At 42.8% G+C, this 20,317-nt stretch overlaps 1 protein-coding gene and 1 long non-coding RNA gene across 7 annotated transcripts in view; one reads left to right on the plus strand and one right to left on the minus strand.

Annotated features, from left to right (window-relative positions):
• The window catches only part of SMAD4 (SMAD family member 4), a 32,211-nt gene extending 12,343 nt beyond the window's left edge, over positions 1–19,868 (plus strand). The window contains exons 5-15 of one of the 6 annotated variants that reach the window (XR_012671044.1): positions 849–1,064; positions 2,858–2,977; positions 3,109–3,219; positions 5,010–5,060; positions 6,604–6,787; positions 7,738–7,906; positions 9,142–9,280; positions 10,470–10,716; positions 15,696–15,914; positions 15,998–16,095; positions 19,091–19,868. Coding sequence is in view for 4 of the 6 variants with exons in the window: in XM_075137907.1 (XP_074994008.1) it covers positions 849–1,064; positions 2,858–2,977; positions 3,109–3,219; positions 5,010–5,060; positions 6,604–6,787; positions 7,738–7,906; positions 9,142–9,280; positions 10,470–10,681 (1,202 nt within the window). In the remaining 2 variants the exon portion in view is untranslated. Of the gene's footprint in view, positions 1–848; positions 1,065–2,857; positions 2,978–3,108; positions 3,220–5,009; positions 5,061–6,603; positions 6,788–7,737; positions 7,907–9,141; positions 9,281–10,469; positions 15,670–15,695; positions 15,915–15,997; positions 16,096–19,090 lie in introns of those variants that run through there. The other 5 variants (XR_012671045.1, XM_075137907.1, XM_075137909.1 and 2 more) reach the window with 5 other exon arrangements.
• On the minus strand, positions 14,766–18,299 carry LOC142075876 (uncharacterized). Its single transcript, XR_012671046.1, has 2 exons — positions 17,543–18,299; positions 14,766–16,464 (listed from the first exon to the last, which is right to left on the minus strand). It is a non-coding gene; the product is annotated as an uncharacterized LOC142075876 (long non-coding RNA).
• Positions 19,869–20,317: the final 449 nt, after the last annotated feature.

Raw genomic sequence — 20,317 nt, forward strand, 5'->3', positions numbered from 1 at the left:
CCTGTGTCTTCTGAAAAATGATCCTTTTGTGCAGAATCAAAGCTTACTAGCCAGCAGTTAAATACATTATAAGTGTTTCCTTGTCATGCTACTGTTTTTGCAGCAGGAAACAGAAAATTACTGTCAGACTTTAGTATATTTAAGGCTGCTTTAAAAATGAGCATGGGAGCTAATGTAATTTGAGAGTTTTACTTGAACATGCTCAGTAGGATATATAGAAATAAATTCTTGTGGTGATGGTAGTAATTTCCTTACGCTGTATGTGGAATATTCTGAGTGGCTACATTGTTAAATATAGAGTAGTGTTATATTGTCTTTGAATGTGAATTTGATGTTTCTAGTCAATTTGGATAGGAGTTGCTTAAAATTACTTAAGGGATGCATGAAGTTTTTTGTGCTATGTTCATGAATTTCATTTTTCGTAGGAGCTTTATGTATGTTTTTACTTGCATACCAGGAATTGGTTTGTTAGCTACTGCATTAACATATATTTAGGTGCTTGACAAAAAGCATGTTTTTTCCCTTTTATTAACCGTATCCAATCACACAATGATGGAATAGAAAGTAAAATGCTATTGGAGTCTACTACTGTGGGACTAAACTGCTTGTTTGATAGCAGTAAGCAAAATAAACAGTTTGCTTTTCAATCCAGTTATGCTTCAAAATATCCTACTGCTGACTTGAAGTGTTTATTTGTTATTTAGAGGAGTGCTTTAACAATGTTTATATAGGTTAAATCCTCCAGTAGTTTTAATAGCGTTGTTATTGCTTGAAAGTAGTACTGCAGTTTGTAGTTAAATCCTGAAAACAGATTTGCTTTGCATGTTGAACCGTTTGCGTCTTCACAGCTCCGTCAAGCATGTTGGTGAAAGACGAATACGTTCATGACTACGAGGGGCAGCCGTCATTGTCTTCTGCCGAAGGCCATTCAGTCCAAACCATCCAGCATCCACCAAGTAACAGGGCATCTACAGAGCCTTATAGCACCCCAGCCATGTTAGCTCCTACTGAGGCTAGCACTACCAGCACCACTAATTTTCCCAACATTCCTGTGGCTTCAACAAGTAAGATCATCAAGATTATATGAAATAATAAACCGTGAAAATGTGAAAGCTCAAAGATAACCGCTGATTTTTTGCCAAAGTAGATCTTGCCTTGGAACTGTGCTGCTGCCACGCTACGCTGATAAAGTGTGTGGCGATATGATCTTGGCAGTCTCGTAAGTGTTAACATAAGGTTTTAACTTGGAGTATAATTTGAGTAACTTTTCCTGGTGACCCAGCCTTTTTTCAATGAGACTGACACTACGTGAGTGTTACAAGACTGTTTTGGGTATGCCAAAGATTCGGTGATACAATGCTAAAATGATTGACCACTGACAAAACATTATGGCTATTATTGGAGTAATTGCTGTAGGAATGGAAGAATTTTATTATTTTATTACAACAGCAAACGGGACAACAAATGGATACGCTGTAAGGTGACAGTATCGAGAGGTTTTCAGACAATTCTTTAGTGTTCCACAGCTGACAAAATGAGTCTTCCAGTTTTAACTTGATTATTATTTTTATAATGGCCCACTGTACTACCAAAGTGACAGCCCTAATTAATATTTTCATGAGTCCGTTGGAGTGCTGTGTTGAAGTTTTTCTTACTTTTCTGTGTGTATTTGGTACAAGTGGAAGAGTCTGGTTTACCAACATCAAACCTCACGCTTCACTCCAGCAGGACAGTAAAGCAGTTATGTACGCAGTGTCCTGCAGCCCTAGTGTAGGGAAACCATGAAGTTTGGAGGGGTTTCACATACTCTTCATCATTTTAATATCAAAAATGTGTGAATGTAATGGATTTCCTGTTACCAAATTTGAATTATGGTGGCATGGTGTTTTGATAACGTTCTTCAATTTTAGCTGACAACTTTTTTGCTAAAACTAATGGTGGTTTTGCCAAGCTGAGATACGATGTCTGTATTTATCGCCAGCAGAGAAAAAAGGATAGGCAGTTTAATAGTATTGCCTTTGCACAACAGTTTATAGTCAATAACTTTTTCTCATCAGTGCTGTAATTGTTGGAGCCAAGTAGACAGGAAAAAAAAGCTCGGTTTTAGGTTTTATTTCAAGTTTTCAATGTGTTAAATTCTGCTGGCCACACCAGTTTGAGAGTGCAAGTGTACTTGTGAAACTGCTGATCAGTTTAGTGTTAATGGCTGAGCTGAAGCCTTTTAAAATCAAATTCTGTTAACCTGTTCTGAAATATCTGTAGTTTTACTTCAAAGCTTAGACAATTCTTGAAATATTTATTGGGGAGAAAAAAAAACCAGCAGCTTTCTCAGGAAGGAGTCCAGTGATGTATGCAGCTCTATTCAAGCACTATTTTTAAAAATAAAATACTGTTCAGTATGTTTTGGAGGAACGTAAATTTAAACGAGTGTCCTCCTTAGGAACAGTAGTTATAACATGCTGAAAATAAGCCACTTATTGGATCTACTGTTGGCCTGTTTGGATTCATACCAAATCTACTCCAGCTATGTTATTCAGTAAAACCTCTGACATCTCTTCTTCTTTCCTTTCAAACTGAAAAATGAGATGTGAACGAAACAAAGATGCGGTTGATAAACAGAGTTCTCTGCATACTTCTACTCCTAAAATATTAAGGGTCAAAATTAGCTGATGCAGAGCATCTTGCTTCAAGTTTCCTAAGACACTCTGGTGGGTGGAAAAAAATACGGAAACCAAACTTGTAGGAACTGTGTATTGCAGTGCCCTTAGTTGGGTGTATTTTCCTACCCAGTAGTGCTGAGCTCTTCTTAATTAAAATTTTGGAACGTTCATGAATAGGTAGTGTGTTCTTTTACCAGGTCAACCTACCAGTATATTGACAGGTAGCCATAGTGATGGACTCTTACAGATTGCTTCAGGGCCTCAGCCAGGAACTCAGCAGAATGGGTTTACAGCTCAGCCAGCTACTTACCATCACAGTGAGTATATACATATGTGCACTCTTCTTAGTTTTCTAAAACCAGTTTCCAAATGTTCAGGAGAAATAGCGGATTAGAAGTGAGATGCGGAAAAACTCCCTTAAAAACCAACCACTCCTTTCTTTTTCTAGATAGTACTACAACTTGGACTGGAAGTCGGACGGCAGCCTACACACCTACCATACCTCACCACCAGAATGGCCATCTTCAGCATCATCCACCTATGCATCCTGGACATTACTGTAAGTAGTGCAGATTTTCAAATCACTTTGTTTTCAATTTTTGTTGAACGGTGGGGACTCATTTGTGATTATTCTTTACCCTCAAATCGTTTTTTTTTCATTATAGAACTACCATTACTATGTTTAGTATATTCTGTCAGTTAAATAGGAAGAGCTTGATGGACTTTCCTCCGTTAAAGCAGCAGAGATTAGAAATTCAGATAGCTATAGGCATACCATCTATATTATAGGTGTCTTACTATACCTAACAAAACTAGCATTTCCTTTCGAAGTCTCTGTTTTTAAAGCTTTGCAGTCTTGTAGTAAATATTTCCTTTGCAGAAAAGGAAATTGATTCAGAATGTGTTGTTTGGATATTTTTCTTTCAAAACTTGGAAATTCCTGGCTGTTTTTATTTTCTAGAAATTTTGAAGCCATGTGTTAATGATGTAAAAATCTACGTTAAGCTTTGGAAGACGTGTCCATGTACACTAGCCAATTTGAAAGAACTTTGTGAAAGCTCATGTAGTAAAGTACTTGTCAATAAAGTGGTCTGGCCACAGCCTGATTCATGAGTACATTTGGCACACGAATTGAAAAACTTTTTCACCTCTGAAATAGGACCACAACCTCTTGTTTTAAGGTACAGGCGATGGGAAGAAAAAAAAAAGTGATCAAACTTCTAGTGTAACTGTCTAGCACAGTATATGCATTATAAGAGTAGAGTGCAAAAAAATCCCACCCAAATTAAAGTTTTTCTAAATTTTGTGGCAAAAAGAACAGTTCTTTGTTTCCTAATATAACACTTAACCAGATCACCTGTTTGCAGCAGTCATTGTTAGTGGAAGGGAGAATATAGTGTGAGTTGATGTTAGAGTGAATTTTCAGCTTGTCTCTGTCAAGAAAATTGTGGTTTAGATATGGTTATTAGGTTTTATTATTTTGTTCTGTTAGGATCCCACTTCATGTATTTTATTTGTCAGAAATACCAGGACGTAAAAACTTCAGTGGGGCTGTTGATACTCTATCAATGTTTCTCAGTGCATGTATCTTTCCAATTAATATTTGTAACTGGCCGATGATACCACATAGAGCTTTTCTTGGCTGCTGCAATTTCTCACTTCAGAAAGTCGCATGTTTTGACACCTACCAACGTTGTGCCTGTTTTGACATCTTGTTGCAAAAGCTGCCTTTGCTTATAATACTATGTTTAAGTCTTTCCTTCTTGTTCTCTGCTGCCTGTAAGGATCCTAGTTAGTCTATAAAAGTGGAGAGAATAAACTGACCGATACCAAGATCATATTTAGTATTTTTTTCTTTAGAAAATGAGTTCTCTAGGGCTTTCTTATAGTCAAGTCCACAGCATGCTGGGCAACTTGTTCTGTGATCGATGAAACTAATGAAGTGTGGTTTCCGACAGATTTATATCACATGCCTCTATACAATGATTCTCTCCTTGCCCAGCTTGGGGGAAGATGTGAAGCCTAAGTCCTATTTCTGTTATATCTCCATGATACGTCTGGTTTCTGCTCTCTCCTGGAGCTGGGTCTCTGAGCAGCATGCAGCCTTTCCTCCTGGGATACTAATGGAGCTCTTTGCTCTGCTCAACTTCTGAATTTTTAGGAAACCTCTAAAAGTGTAATTCTTCTGTGGGCATTTTTCTCCCCTGTCAGATTTGGCCAATTGATTCAGAAATTACTGGGATTTATAACATCTGGCATCCTCACAAGTCTTTTTTCATAGGAAAACAAGTTAAGAAAGAAAACCTTATTTTTCCTTGTGTAAAATAAATTGCATGTTTTCTTTTAAAGGGCCAGTTCACAATGAACTTGCATTCCAGCCTCCTATATCAAATCATCCTGGTGAGTAAAATCTAATATGTAATGCTGAGTATTGTGGAAGCTAATAACTTTCTGTTTCAAGTCTGATTTTTTTTTTTTTTTAAATCGATTACTCTGAAATTTGTGAGATATATATTCAAAACGGGAGGAAAGAAGGAGAGGAACCATTTTGTGATATGCTTTTGAATTCGGACCTCTGTTTTGACATAGTGACATACTCTGTGAACTGAATTTCATTTAGATGCCCAAGTCAAAAATTGCAATCCTCAAACCCATGCTGAGCTGGTTCCTACCCTGAAGGTGTCTGAACTCTGAACGTCCTCGATCCTAAACTTTGCAGGGTGCCTGAAGTTGTACTTTTTGCCTGCTTAGAAACATCATGGAGTTTAGGTCATGCCAAAGCCCTCTTGGATCCATGATCTAGAAGTCCATCATCACAGCCAGATACCCTGACAGATAGGTATTGCCCTTCTTAGCATTTTGGTGCTGAAGTTCTTCTTTGGACTTTTGCATACAAGCTTGCTCTTTCCAAGAGTCTTCATTAATGGTAGCAGTTCATGGAACCAAAGAGGTCTTGTCTTGTGGTACAAAGTGCAAGGTAGTATTCTGTTTTTAACAACAGCAAAGCTGTTGCCTGCACAGGGAGAGCTGCATAATTGAAAAGCCTAAAAGTTTAACTTGTTTGTTCATTGGCCAGTGACTAAATCAGTACCAGAAATAAAACTGTTGATAATTGTTGGTTAATTGCTGTTAGCACACAAGCAGCAGTTACACATACACAAAATCACTTTGTGTGCTTTGTTGGGTTTCCTTGCTTACTTGAGTGTTTGGGTTTCAGTAGCATCCTCTAGGGAGTCTGGGTTTCCTTTCCTCACATGGTAGCTTTTTCCAAGTACCATGTTTCCTTTGTAGCCAGTTTTTCTTTTTAAAATAGTATGAGTTAAAAGGCACCTCTTTGCTATTAAAACACGCCATTTTGTTCTGCTCCCTTGTTTAATACTTCCTTGTTTTATCCCATACCTAACTTACTTGTGTGCAGACAAGATCAGTATGTGATCTTCGATGTTTTTCCCCCATTGCCCCGCTTTCCAAATCTGGTTTGCTTTGCAGGGAGGATAGAGAAAACTGACTTCATCTAGGAGGTAGTAACTCTCATATCTTAAGCCAGATCTGTTTGAGAGTTAGTTTCTATCAGCCTAGTCATGAATAGGCATATATGTATTCTTTATGCTAAAGGAGGACAAAATCAAGCTGTAGTCATAAGGTGCAAGAATGCAGATGGCTTACAAAATCTAACTGGAATTATAAACTGTACAAAGACTTGTAAGATCTTAACTACAAAAAACCCTGGCATTGATGTGTGCTCAAATAAAAAAGACAAGCCCATGTTCGTTGTAGTGTTTTTCTGTGCTAGACATGTCTTTGTCTATCTAAACTTGCTTATGTGAATGTGCGCTCTTACTCTGAATGACAAATGCAGTTGCAGAAGGCTTAGTTGATTGTTTGGAATGGGTTTATAGGGGGGTTTGTGCCTTTCAGTCAGTTAATTGTATGTATTCTTTAGCTCCAGAATATTGGTGTTCAATCGCATATTTTGAAATGGACGTGCAAGTTGGGGAAACATTTAAGGTCCCTTCAAGCTGTCCAATTGTTACTGTTGATGGATATGTGGATCCTTCTGGAGGAGACCGTTTTTGCCTGGGCCAGCTTTCCAACGTGCATAGAACAGAAGCCATTGAGAGAGCAAGGTATTGTGCAGATCCCAAAAGCTCCATCTGTCTGGGTATTTGATAATATTTTGTTTTGCCTTCAGTGTGTGCCTCCCTTTTGAAATTACGAGTATGGTATGTTTCTTTTAACTGAATTAACTACAGTAGAGTATATAGAATGTATATACTGTAATACATTCAAAATGTGAACTCTGTGACAAAGACCTTCAGTGCTTTGCAGTAGCGCGTTGCTTTTCATTGCTTTCAAAGGCTGTGCCTTCAAGGATAAAATTAGCAACTCGTGCCATTATGTATGCAAGCTGAATATTAGCTCTCCACACCATAGAGTGATGTGAGAATAACTGCCATATATAGATTTGTCAAAGGAGCAAAGGAAGGTTGATAGAGAGCTAGCTGGATTTTCATTCATTCTCACCATGCATGTGTTATGCTTTGATGTGGAAGCAGAGAGGACTGAAGCGATCTTGCAACTTTTTTTCTTCTTTGAAACGAAAAGGAATAAAATGATTCCATGTCTTCAGAAATGTCGCATTATGACAGTCAAAATGCTAGATTGCTGTAATACGATCCAAATGAACATACAGTTCTGCATTAAAATGTGGCTTTGTATATGTACTTGAGTGACTTTCTGTACTAGAATACTTGTGGGATTTTACACTTCTGAACAGTGTTTGGTATCCCAGCTCTGTATTCTCAGTGAGTAGTTGCTACTCAAATATCATTGCTTCTACATTCTGTGTTTCTCATAGATCTTTACATGGTATTACAGATGATTTTTTACTTTGCAGATTTTGTGTAACTATATACTAACTTATACGTAAGATAGTAACTACAATTTCAAGTCCTTGTATGAGTGGAGTGTAAATTAAGATATCACAGATGACTGGAGAATTGTTTATGTTTATTTAGTAAAGGTCTGATTTATAGTATGTATACACAGGTGCATTGGAACTGTTCTTGTTTTTAAGGTTGCACATAGGTAAAGGCGTGCAGCTGGAGTGCAAAGGAGAAGGTGACGTGTGGGTTAGATGCCTCAGTGACCATGCGGTCTTCGTTCAGAGTTACTACCTGGACAGAGAAGCAGGACGTGCACCAGGGGATGCTGTTCACAAGATTTACCCAAGTGCATATATAAAGGTTGGTTTGATGTTCCTGGATGAAAATTGTGGGGGAAATAGCACACATTTGGTTCTTGTAAATGTTAGGGAAGCTATGAGATACTGAAATAAATGTAACTTGGCTTTTGATGATCCTTTAAAAAAACTGAAAACTTTCCATTTGACAAGTCACTTAAGATGACTTTTTTAAATGACTCTAAACTGCAAGTATCATCGAGATACTATGAAAGTAACTAATTTTATATTTTGTATTTTGTCACAAACAATCTTGATAGCAGTTTTTTGTATTTTTAGCCTTACAGTTTTAAATTAACTGCTACTAAAATTTTTAGCGTAGGTTATCTGTTTCTTTACTCTCTCTTCAAAACAAGAAAAGCTGGGAAAGTATGTATAAATGCAGTAGAAGTGTAAAGTGTGTGTTAAAGTGTTATGAACATGAAGTGATCCAGAGGTCACAGAAAGTTGCATGGAAACAAATTATTTTCAGGAGATTCTTATTTGGACATGCCTCTGCATGTCCAAATTTTATTTAGGACAAGTCACACTTGTAAAAAATCGTTCTTGAATTAGAGAGAAACTGCTTGAAGTTTGCAGTGTTGTTTCTTTCTTTTTTTTTAAATCCTCAGTTTTGCAGGCAGGTTGTGTAATGAAGGTGAAAGAAACCCCACCAGCCTCTGTGTACGAGCTTTCTAGTATGAGAACAGAGTTCCTGTATATATTAGTGCCAAGTCTGATCACAAAGATATAAAATGCCACCAACCTGAAACCTAGCTGCAAGCTTCAGGCCTATCAATTATTGATATTTCTTTTGAATAGACTAAACACATTTCAGTAAGTTAAGCAGGACTTGTTGGCTTCCATTTTTATTTATATGCCTATTTGCTGGAAGTCCTGGAATTTAACTAAAAAGTCAGCATTTTATCAGCCTGTAGCATCCTTCAGACTTTGATCCTGCAGTTAGTTCCGCACAGGGTACTGCTTTAGCCTGCTCAGCTTAGCCAGGTTCTGGTATTGCCAGTGGTGGTAACGTCATATGAGAAGAGTCTCTAAGAATCAGCTTTAATGGGTTATTTCTGTTAGAAATTAAACTAGTCAGGGAAGGTTTGCTTTTACCCAAGTGTATGGTGAGACTGTAGAAATTGCTTTGCGAGAGCAAAAGTCCAGATTATTGGAGATGGGAGTTGAGGAATTCTTTCCTCCACTGATTTTGGTAAGTCTACATAGTTTGATTTTTTTTTTTTTTTTTTTTAAAAGGTGTTTGATTTACGCCAATGTCATCGTCAGATGCAACAGCAGGCTGCCACTGCCCAAGCTGCTGCTGCTGCTCAAGCTGCAGCAGTAGCAGGAAACATCCCTGGACCAGGATCAGTAGGTGGAATAGCCCCAGCCATTAGTAAGTACATTAACTGCTTGGCATCCTTTTTTCCTTACCTGAAAACAAGTAACACAGCTCTCCCTTATAACAGCATCCCCCACCCATCCACCCACTGCCCCTGCAACAGTACAAATGAACTTGGAATGAGGTAGCAGGATTGGGGCGAGGTGGGGCTGGGGTGGCATCGTGGTAAGTCTGTATTCATTCACTTTGTACCTGCTCCACACACCAGTTTTCGCTTCGTCGTCTTCAGGGGATGTTGGATATGCATTACAACGGAAAACATTTATATTCAAGGTCAAATACCATAACCCTATTACTTTAAACAGAGGTTCTTTTGACTGCTTAGACCCAAGCTTGAAAAATGATTTCTGAGATCTAAGCTCCTAAAAACATTACTCAAAGCAATGGGGGTTACTGAGTGACAAAATCCTTGACTAGGTTTAGGGAAACTTATTAAGATTCTTGAGAAGAGGAAGAAGAAAGTGTGATGGTGTTTTTCTCTTTCTTTTTTTTTTTTTTTAAAGTTACTCTGGGCTAGAGTTTTCTCTAGAAATAGATCCTTGAAATTATACCTAAGTACTTTTAAAAGTGTAAGTACTTACATGTCTCAGACTGCTTTATGTGCCATAGTGTTTTCTGGGTTCCTTGTATTGCCAAATGGCTCTTTCCAGCTATCCTCCAAATTGCTGAAGGCATTTTGGGGAATGTATTTAACTTCTGTCTTAGCCATACTTCTGATTTGAAATTTGGCAGCTGTATTCATCTTCTTATTTTATTAGATGTAAGTAGTGTAATTTGTTAACCCAGCTTCCTGCAGGTGATCAGTCTTGAATTCTTACGCTGAAAACGCAGCATTTGGCAAACCTCAAGAATAAGTGGTTTTTTACCTTATTTCCTAAATAAGGTTTACATGCATTGTATCGCATAAGACATTAGGTTTCATCACGTTTGCTTTATTATAAGGAGTTTTATATTTCAACACACTTTCAAGATTGCAGAACGATGAATAAAAAACATTTAATTGGAAGAAATGCAAAATAATTGCTGCGTTCATTGTAGCAGAGATCTAGAAATATGGTTTGGCCTTGGCTGTGGTGAGAGGGAATTGTGCATGAAGAAAGAGCCAAGCAAACAGGAATGGCTAAACAAACAGATGATAAAAGAGCATGTCTGTGAACACTTACTTGAAACCTCTCCTGTTTAGGTTTGTCAGCTGCTGCTGGAATTGGTGTAGATGACCTTCGCCGCTTATGCATACTCAGGATGAGTTTTGTAAAAGGTTGGGGACCTGATTACCCAAGACAGAGCATCAAAGAGACACCGTGCTGGATTGAAATTCACTTACACCGTGCCCTCCAGCTTCTAGATGAAGTACTTCATACCATGCCTATTGCAGACCCACAACCTTTAGACTGAGATCCCTCTGCTGCACTGCTGTGGGCCATTATATTGTGAGGATGGTGGATTGTAAAATACAATTCTGTTTATAACCTGAAGATATATTTTACTTTTGTTCTGCTTAATCTTCTAAAACCAGGTTTTAAAAATGTGTTTGCCGCCTTGCTCTTAGCAGAAAGAAACTGAACATGCAGAATTTGGATTTCAGTTATTTTCAGAACTTAATTGTCATAATACATGGCTCAGGGCTTAAAGTGAAAGGTAAACGCCTTATAGAGACTTTACAGTATTGGGTTTGTTCCCTTTGAAACTTTCCTTCTCTATTATGGCATCTTGGTGATAAGCCTCACAGGAGCCTTTTGTATGCAGAATATATATTATATATATATTTATATCTGAAAATTCCTTCTAATAGTTATAAACAGTTACCTTATAGCAACTTTAAAATTCCAGCTGATTTGTGATGTTCTTTTTAGGGAACAATAGTTAACAGAAGACTTCTTTATTTTGTTGACTATCTTGTTATGATTTTTCCAGATTAAAACGTAGAAGCTGCCAAAAAGTGAGGGATGAGACATACGTTGTTGGCATTGATTAAAAATGGCGAGGAAAAGAAATGTGGCTTTTCCTTCACTAGTTTTTAAAAAGGATATCTTAGATTTTTATTTATATAGACACGTGAGTTTTAAAACACTAAAGGAAATGGATACTTTCAGTGCTGGCACTCAATTTAAATATAACATGAAATACCCAGTCTGCAAAATTGCCACTGAAATTGCATAATGAGTACCTAATGGCAGGAACATATTTTCATAACTACTACTGACTTCTATGATTTTACTCAAGTAAAACTTGGCAGGTATTTTAAAAAGTTGCATGACTCTTTTTACGTGCATATACCATTAAATCATGTATAATATTACATCAATATTTAGGATCCAGTTTTTGTATCTGTTCACCATTTCCACTCAGGGCAAGATGGCAAACTTGTTTTTATACCTCTTGGTTATTTTAAACCCTATGCCATCAATGACCGTATCAATTGGCAATGACTTTGTATAGAGAATTTATAGTAGAAAAAATGCAAATGTATTGACTGTATGACAGATACAATATGTATGCTTTCTCTCTAGTTAATAGTATAAATAAAATTATGAAAACCCTGATTTTTATAAATTTAGTTTGCTTCTATTATGTAATTCTGCACCTTGAAACCATTGATCTTGAGTGATGGATTACTTTCCTTTGCAAGACCAGCAGCAGCAGGCAATAGTAGGAATTTTTGTTGGTTTAAACTTGCCAGGAAGCAAGTCCAATTTTTCTTACTTTCACTGCTTCTCAGTAAAAGCGTGTCCTGAGGATCTCTTTTTTTGGCTATTTGATGGGGTATGAAGAGGGAGCAGGAATTCCTTATTTTTCAGCATGTGTGTAGGGAGTTGGAGCTTAGTAAAACAGACTTAGAAGTACGTAGACTCCAACTTAAGTCCTTCAAGCGCTGCCAGTTCGGTCTGCCTGCCGTACTGTACTGAGCCGACCTGGCAGCACAGTTGTAGTGGTTAACATAAGTAGAAGTCTTGGAAGAGATTATTCAGAAGCTTTTTGCCAAGTTTCTTGCGTAGTTTCAGGAATCTGTAGAGGGCTATGACACACGGTGTTCAGGTATTGCTTCCCCCATACGCTGAAATTCTTATGAAAGAAGTCAGCAGCCACTGTTTCTGTCCTAGATGCGGAAGCACAGAAGGCAGATGACTTCAGAGCGGTGACCAGAAATGGATGCGTTTTCTCCATATTTTCATTAACAGGGTTACCTTCTTCAGACTAACTTCTAATGAGATCACTTTTTTCCCTCTTACGTGGCAACTTCTAGATGTTTGGAAAAACAGTGTTTGCTTTTCTCAAGGCCTTTAGTTTAAAACCTTTTTCATTTTCCTTTCTCTCCTAATGATCTAGTTTGTCCGAAAAGCAAGCTGCTTCAGATTCTTGAGGAACACTTTCAGTAGAGGATTCTGACTACATCCTCAGAGAAGCTTATTAACCAGCAGCTCGGTTACGCTTCATCCACAAGAGAAAACGTGTTTTGGGGGAAGAAATGAAAAGCCTGACTACATGTTCTCCGTGCCAGCCTCCCTTTTGAACTGTCTGCCCTGCTCTTCTTACTGCTGGTTCAAGGTGCCTCGGCTTTTAGAAGTGTCTAGCCTTCCGAGTGATGAATTGCTTGTAACAGACTGTTCATTTGATTAGGAGTCCATGAGCTTACTCCCTGTTTACCTTTGTGGTTTTGCAAGGTGCTTATCTTGGAGGATGACTGATCTGTGTATGGCTACTTCACAGAAAACCCTCTGTACCAGTTGCTTACGTTTTGATTGTGCCAAACGTTGAAAAAATAGTGAAAGATTGCTTCCGCCTGTTGGTGTTCTTGCCTGTATTACAGTCTGAAAGAATTCAGCTGTTAAGACTAGGGGTTTTTGCAGATGTTTTGCAAGTCTCCTCAAGTCGCTACCTACAATGAATGGTACCTACAGTGTAGTATTTAGATGGCCACAAACGTTCAGGATAGAACAACAAAAAAATGTCAGATGAGTTTTATCAGAACAAAGAAACCACAGGCTCCACATCAGGAGAAATCTGAATATTGTGAGGCAGTAAAAATACTGAAATGGCATTCATCTTGCCCATCAGGCAGTTACCGATAAGATGCAATCGTAACTGTTAAAGGGCAAAATGAGAGAATCTCATTCTTAGTTTTTAATATGCCTTTAACTTAATTTTTGTACTCTTATTTCTTATGACAAGGCATAAAAGGCAGCGCATAATGGATTGGAAACCCTTCAGCAGCAGCACATTGAATCTTTGACAGTCTTGCATTTATGTCTTTTTCTGAGATTCAAAGAAGAGCTACAGCTACTTGACAGCCGTGACGATCCCCGTATGCACTGTAGGCAGGGATGTCAAGAATGCCAGAATCGCGTCTCCTCTTCAGCTCTGAATGTCTCAGATTCGGTGAATTCTACAAGTATTTTTTCAGCTAGCAATCTCTTGCTTGCGATCCTGTTCCCACGTCTGCTCTGCTTAGTTCTTTCTATGAAGTAATTACCCCTGTGTTTCTCACCCTCAGTTATGCACTCCTCAAAAAAAGCATTGTGCTGGAGTACTTTGTAATTTCACTTCATGTACTGGAGAGCTGGGATTAGCACCGGAAGGTTTAGACGGCTTAAGCCGTGTTATTGTTAGTTTTGAAAGCGAGGGCATTTGAAGTTAACTTGGTAGAGATGTGGGAGAAGAAACCTTTTTGCTGGAATGGTTTAAAAATACTTGAAACAATTCTAACAGGAATCCCTTGGAAGGAGCCGTAACCGCTAAGCGGTGCTGGTTAGAAATGGTTGTTCCGTACATCACTTTTCTGGGCTTGATAAGAATGATGTGCTCAGGGACCTGGACCCCCGGGCTGCGATAGAAATCACTTCATTAATGGCTCTTGCGTACTGAAAAGCTGGGAAGTACTCTGGCTGCTTTGTAGAGAGGGACCTAAAGGAGAAAGGAGACAACGGTCCCCCCCAGTCACAAAACAGGTCTGTAGCAGCAGCAGTCATTGAACCTGTGTCCAACTCCTGTGCCTTACCTTTGAGACCATCTTACTTCTTGTGACACTTCGAAAGACGACAGCGTCCTCTCTGCGTAGCTCAGGAACGACTGCCTCAATTCTTTTACTGGGAACCATTAAAAAATTCCTATGCCAGTGTATGTAGGGGGAGGCTTCTGCCTCTGAACCCTTCAAATGTTGTTTACGTCTTGATGGTGGTCTTTATTGAGACATCTTTAATCTCTTCTTTGAAGAGTAAGCGCTTTAGAAAGGACTGTCTCCTTGATTTGCATTTTTACTCTGCTACGCAGAGTGACTGGGATCGCCGGTCACTTCTTTAATGCAACCGGTTAAAGACAGCCAGATGGGTCTTCCTCTAAGTGGGATTCAGACTTCGTTTAGGAAATCCTCTTTCCTCCCTGCTTCTCTTGTCAGGCCCCATGCTACTTAACATCTGCTCTATACAATTATAAGATGCTTAGTTGTCAGGTATTGTTAAGGACACAGTTTTTGAGAGGTTACTTTCTTTTTGTTTTTTAAAGTAAGACTTAAACATTAAAAGCGATGGTCTTGCCTGGTCCTGCTGATAACAGGAGTGTTTCCATGACTGGTAACAGGTTTTTGAGGACCATGGCACTGTTCTTCGGCCTGAGATTTGGAGGTCATTTGTTGTAGGCATTTGCATTATTCATGAGCACTGAGCTGGTTGCTTCTACCCCTGATGCGAGTAGTCGGCACTTTGGTCCTGGACAGGGAAACGAAACCAATGGAAAGCACTTCTCCACCAGTCCTGTGGGAGCTGGATGCTGAATCCTTGTGTCCAACGCTATTCTTGATGGTGCGTTTCTGAAAATGATCCGGGAGGTGCGACCATGCCGAGTCAAAGGTGCCGCACACGATGCTGCTGCGGTCCCCGAGAACTGACTTGACTTTTCAGCGCTGTGAAAGTTTCACTTGGTGGGACCTGGCGGAAAGCAGAACTACTGTCGACAAAATCTCCAGAGGTTTTGACACTGCTGGCTGCTGTTGTGCCTTGTGAGTGATACATCGCTCCTAAATTTACAGGACTTAATTCTTTCAAGCTCACTGAAAACACCTAGCGCTTTCTTGCTCCAGTACCTTTTTCTGTGTCTTTTTGGTGAACTTTGGTAGCACTACTAAGTTGTGATTCAGCTGGATTGAGAGCTGCGAAGTACCCGTAACCCAAAACTCACCGTGAGAGGGTTTTTTGAGCATGAAAGCCTAGTTAAGCGTTTCTTCTTTTAGCCATTGCCTTTTGATAAGCGGTCAACAGAATTCCCAGTAGTTCCTTTGTAGCTTACTGTATGTTTTTCATTAGACCTAGTTTGTGGATAATATACTGTAGTTAACTTTCCTGAAATTCTGTAACAGAGTATGTTTTTGATTAAAAAAGGTAAAGATTCAAGTCTTTGGCTTCTTTATTTCATTCAGTGGAGAGCTTTTGCCCTGTTTCTGGCCAGCTGTCAGAACCGCGAGCTGCAGTCTTCAACTGTGTCGTGGCTAGCAGAGCTCTCCGGGGCAGGACTGGGATTTCAGAGGTCCTGGTCTCGGAGTCTCATGTGTCAGATACTTTGGCGCAACCAGAATTGAAGCCAAACCCAAGTACAGTGTCCAGCGTGGAAGATTCTCTGTGCACCTGAAGGCACCCAGGTACCAGGCTGTCTTAAGCTGCTGTGGCACAACAGTTTTGTGGGTGCTCTTATTAATGGAAATTCTTTCTTTAAAACTTTCAGCCAAGCTGTGTGTCTTGTGAGAGAGAGAATATGAAGTGGTCTCGGAGCAAGGACCAGAAGCCAGAGCAAGTACCAAGTCTCTGCGGCCCTACGTGTCGGTGAGTGATTGCCATCCATGGAGCTCTACTCCATCCACTCCTGCAGTCGCCAGGCTGCAAAAGTCTTCCCAGTAAATGAATAAAATACCAACCGTCACAAGTCTTGGGATCTAGGAATAAAGCAGGAGACAGGCGATGCATTTGTAATGCTCTGGGTCTCTGCTGATCTTGGTAAGCAGCGCATCCCATGGTTAGAGAAAGGGGGAAAAAACCAAAACAACCCTCTGAACCCCAATGATTTATGAGCACGAGGCAGGGAGAAAATTCCTTCTTAATCGCAGATCTGGTGGCCTGTTTGATTCAGCAGGAACAGGTACGTTGAAGCGGCTTCAGTGCACACCCACTCTGCAGCTGGGGCTTCACAGGCAGCTGTGGAGGGATGGAGGGCACCGATGTACAAGTCATCGTGTGTCCTGAGGTGTGAGGCTAATTACTGTAATGCAAACGGTGATACTTCCCCCCGAAACATCTTCCTGGATGTATAGAAACATCAAATACTGAAGTTGTCCCCACAGATCCATTTCCCGTCGCCAAGACTCCTGTTCAGTTGCACAGTCCCTCCGTAAGCTCCTCCATCCCCACCTCAACCCAGTTTTAGCTCCTTACCTCTCCAGAAAGCTTTCCAGACTCTCCCTCCCGGCGCTGTTAGCAACCCTTTTGTAACTGCTGGCTGGTCGTGGCCAACGTAAAACCATTAGATCTCACACTGGTGTTACCCTCCAGAGCACCGAGCAGCTACGTGCCGGCACGTGATGCTGAACGTTTAACTCCCCTGACACGACCACGCGGCTGCAGGCTCGGGATAAATCCATGCCACGGAGCTAAAGCAGGACCAAAAAGTCAGTCTGAGCACCAGCTCCTCCTGACCCGTCATCCTGCGGGTGAAGTGTAGCCTTCCCATTTTTGGCAAAAAGATCACGGGTCTGGATTGTATTTTTTTTCATCTTCCCTTGTCCTGCACACGCAAACATTGTAGAAACACGTTTTTTTTTTCCCCCTCTGATGGCATGCATGCCGTACAGGGTGGGGGAGATGCTGTACAGGGTGGGGGGGATGCAGCATGGGGATAAACTGCCTGGTTTTCCCAGCTGAGCCCTGGCTCCGTTGCCAGCTGCTGGTACGGTGTGTGCCGACGGCAAAAACCCCTCTTTCGGCCTCGTCCGTAGCCTTGCTGCCGGTCGGTGCGGTTTCCAGACCCCGCTAATGCCCCGCTGGTCCCGCTGCCCAGCTGCAGCCCGGAGCCGTGCAAAGCTGGGGAGGTTTGTACCGCTTGAACTGTGACCCTTCCTAAATGGGCTCGTACGCTAACGATGTTTGTGCTCGGCTGCGCCGGCAGTCGGAGGGAGCAGATGGCCGGGGCGGCTGCGAGGCCCCTGCGCCGTCCCGGCTGCTCAACAGCTCAGGAGCGGCAGCTCGGGCTCACGTGCGCGCCCCGTTTTGTGCTTACCCGGCTGCCGGAGGTGGGAACCCCGACCCGCCCCGGGTTTGGGCAGGGTGGTGCCAGCCCGGCACGGCGAGCTGCGGCGATTTGAAATCCTGCAAAAACAAGAGGTTTGGGGTTTGGTTTTGGTGGTGGTTTCTTTTTTTATTCTACCTGCAGCTGCAGAACAGGAGCGGTGGGCGTGCTGCTCCATAGCCGCTCCTGCAGAAGGGGGTGCGGAGGTGGTGTCACACGTGTGTGCCCTCGGAAGCCTTTAAGGGAGATGGGGCTGCTGGGTCCCGCGGCTGCTGGGGGTCCCCTGGCACGGAAGGGCTGGGGACAGGCACCACCGAAGCCATAAGCTCTGCAGTGATGTCCTGGTGGCTGTGGCACCGTCCCGCCTCACATTTGTGCCTCACGTCTGGGTCAAGAGGGCCTCTGCGCTGCCCAAGGGGCCGGTCCCCATCCCCGTGCCAGACCCCTGCCCACCCGCCGGTGCCGCTCTCATTCCCATGGGAGCACTGGGGTGACCCAAGGGGCACAAGGCCGCCGTTCCGGGGAGTCTGGCCGGGGTGCTGCTGCGGGGCCATGGCTTTTGGGGGTTTTGGGGGCTGCTGTGCGGTGCCGGATGCCTCGGGGCCTCCGGGACGGGTGCCGCTAGATGTCCGTAGTGCTCCATCTGCCGCCGCAGGGAACATCTGCTCTGCGCGGGGAAAGGGGCCCGAGCCCACCCAGGGCCACAGCAGCCCCTCAGGGGGCTCGTGGGGAGCGGGAATGGAGCTTCCCAAGTTGCGCCAGGGCAGGTTTAGATTGGACATTAGGAAAAATGTCTTCACCGAAAGATTTGTCAGGCCTTGGAACAGGCTGCCCAGGGAAGTGGTGGAGTCACCGTCCCTGGAGGTATTTAAAAGACGTGTAGATGTGGTGCTCAGGGACATGGTGTAGTGGTGGACTTGGCAGTGCTAGGTTAACGGTTGGACTCGATGATCTTAAAGGTCTTTTCCAACCTAAATGATTCTATGATCCTCCTCGGGTGCTCCTGGGCAGCTGCCACGATCAACTTGATCCATATATATTTTTATTTTTCCTTGAATTATGGACCCATGGTTGGTTGATGACCCAATTTCACTCTTTCCCTGACTTCAGGCAGCCTGACCTGCCTGGCTGCTGCCTCAGCCTCCACCTGCACATCGCTCCTGCTCCAGGCATTGCGTTCAGAGAACAAAGCTTAGACTTCCCTTTTGCTTTTGAAGCTTGGCGTTCCTCCTCCCCCATCCCTAACGCTCCCATGCTGTATTTCATGCCATGGAGCAGTCACCTGCCGGCCTCAGTGCATGGGCTTTCCTACAGCCCCTCGGCGCAGCTCGTGTGCCCAAAACCCTTTTGTTTTCTTTGCAACGACCTGCACCCCGGCTCCTTCAGCTCCTTTTGCATTATCTATTTTAAACTTTACCCAAGCAGCTCCTGGAAACGCACTGCAACTTTGGAAAAAAATTGGACCAAGGATATTTTGGAAAAAAAACCAACCCAAACACCAACCCAAACAAAAAACCTCTCATTTTTCGTTTATACCAGTTATGCTTCTTTCAGGAGTGGAGCTCTCCGGCACTGGTATGGGATCCCGCCAGCCTGAGCCCTGCACGTTGTCCCAGAGCCGGGGCCGGAGCTGGGTGCCCGGTCCCTTGCCTCCCGCTGGCCCTGCCACCAGCTGCCTGCACCTTTGCCAGCACGACCGCAGGTCCCAGCCCGGAGGAAGGCTCGAGCCTTTCCTGCAGCCTCTGCCACCAAAAGCGCTCCCCACCTTACCAGCGCCGGCGGTTGTCCCGGCACCGGGTTCTCCTGGCGGCTCCGGTGAGCTGATGAGCGGAATTGCTGCAGGACGTGCAGGAGGTGCCCGTGGGCAGGGAGCTCCTTCCTGGGACATCCAAACTCTCCATTCCAACCATTCCAACCCCAAAAGCCAGCTCGGCTCCTAAGTCTTGATCTGTCGGCGGTCTCATCCCAAGGGAAGCATCGCCCTTCTACCTCTGCCAGAGCTACAGACGACGTGAGCAGCCTCACTAGACCCAGAGAAGGGAGTTTTGGTTCCAAGGAGGGAGAGGATTTCTGAGCGCAGCTCCCTGCCCGACTGCTCGCAGAAGTGAAAGACCAGCACGAAGCACAAAAGGGATTTATTTTTAATTTTTTTTTTTTTTTTTAAACTTAAAGCATTTTGTTGCCAGCTCCTGAGCTGTACCTACCGTCCCCGGGAGCAAGGTCAAACCCCGTGCCTAGCTGAGCAGGAACAGCCTAACCCTGGCTGATTTTCAGGCCCCGACGGGAGATGCTGAGCCGTGCCGTTCCAGGCACCCCGAGGTACTTACAACTGTTAGCAAGCAATATCTGCAACACGAAGCAGAAGACAACCCTGAATTCCTTCCCCAGCAGCTGGGAGAGGTTTCCCACCCCTATTTCCCCCTTGCTCCCAACAGGGAGCTGGAGGAGGTTTCCCAGGGCAGGGACTGGGCTTTCGGACCAGCCAGATGCCGTTGCGGGAGGGCAGGACTGGGAGGCACCCTGCCAGATGAAGGTCCTGCGGGGCTTTTGGCTGTTGCCAAACGAGCCTCCTCAATGCCAAACCAGCCTCGCCGATGCCAAACCGTCCTCACCGGAGCCCTCCCTGCCTGGGGAGAGCTGCTGCAGGAGCTCCCAGGCCAGCGCAGAGCCCAGCCAGGAAAGCTTCAGGAAAACTTGGAGCTTAATCCTTCTTTAAAACTTCACCTTGAAATAAAAAAAATATTAAAATTGTTTAGCTCTCCTAAC

This window comes from Calonectris borealis, chromosome Z, assembly GCF_964195595.1.
Source record: "Calonectris borealis chromosome Z, bCalBor7.hap1.2, whole genome shotgun sequence".
Taxonomy (NCBI): Eukaryota; Metazoa; Chordata; class Aves; order Procellariiformes; family Procellariidae; genus Calonectris; species Calonectris borealis.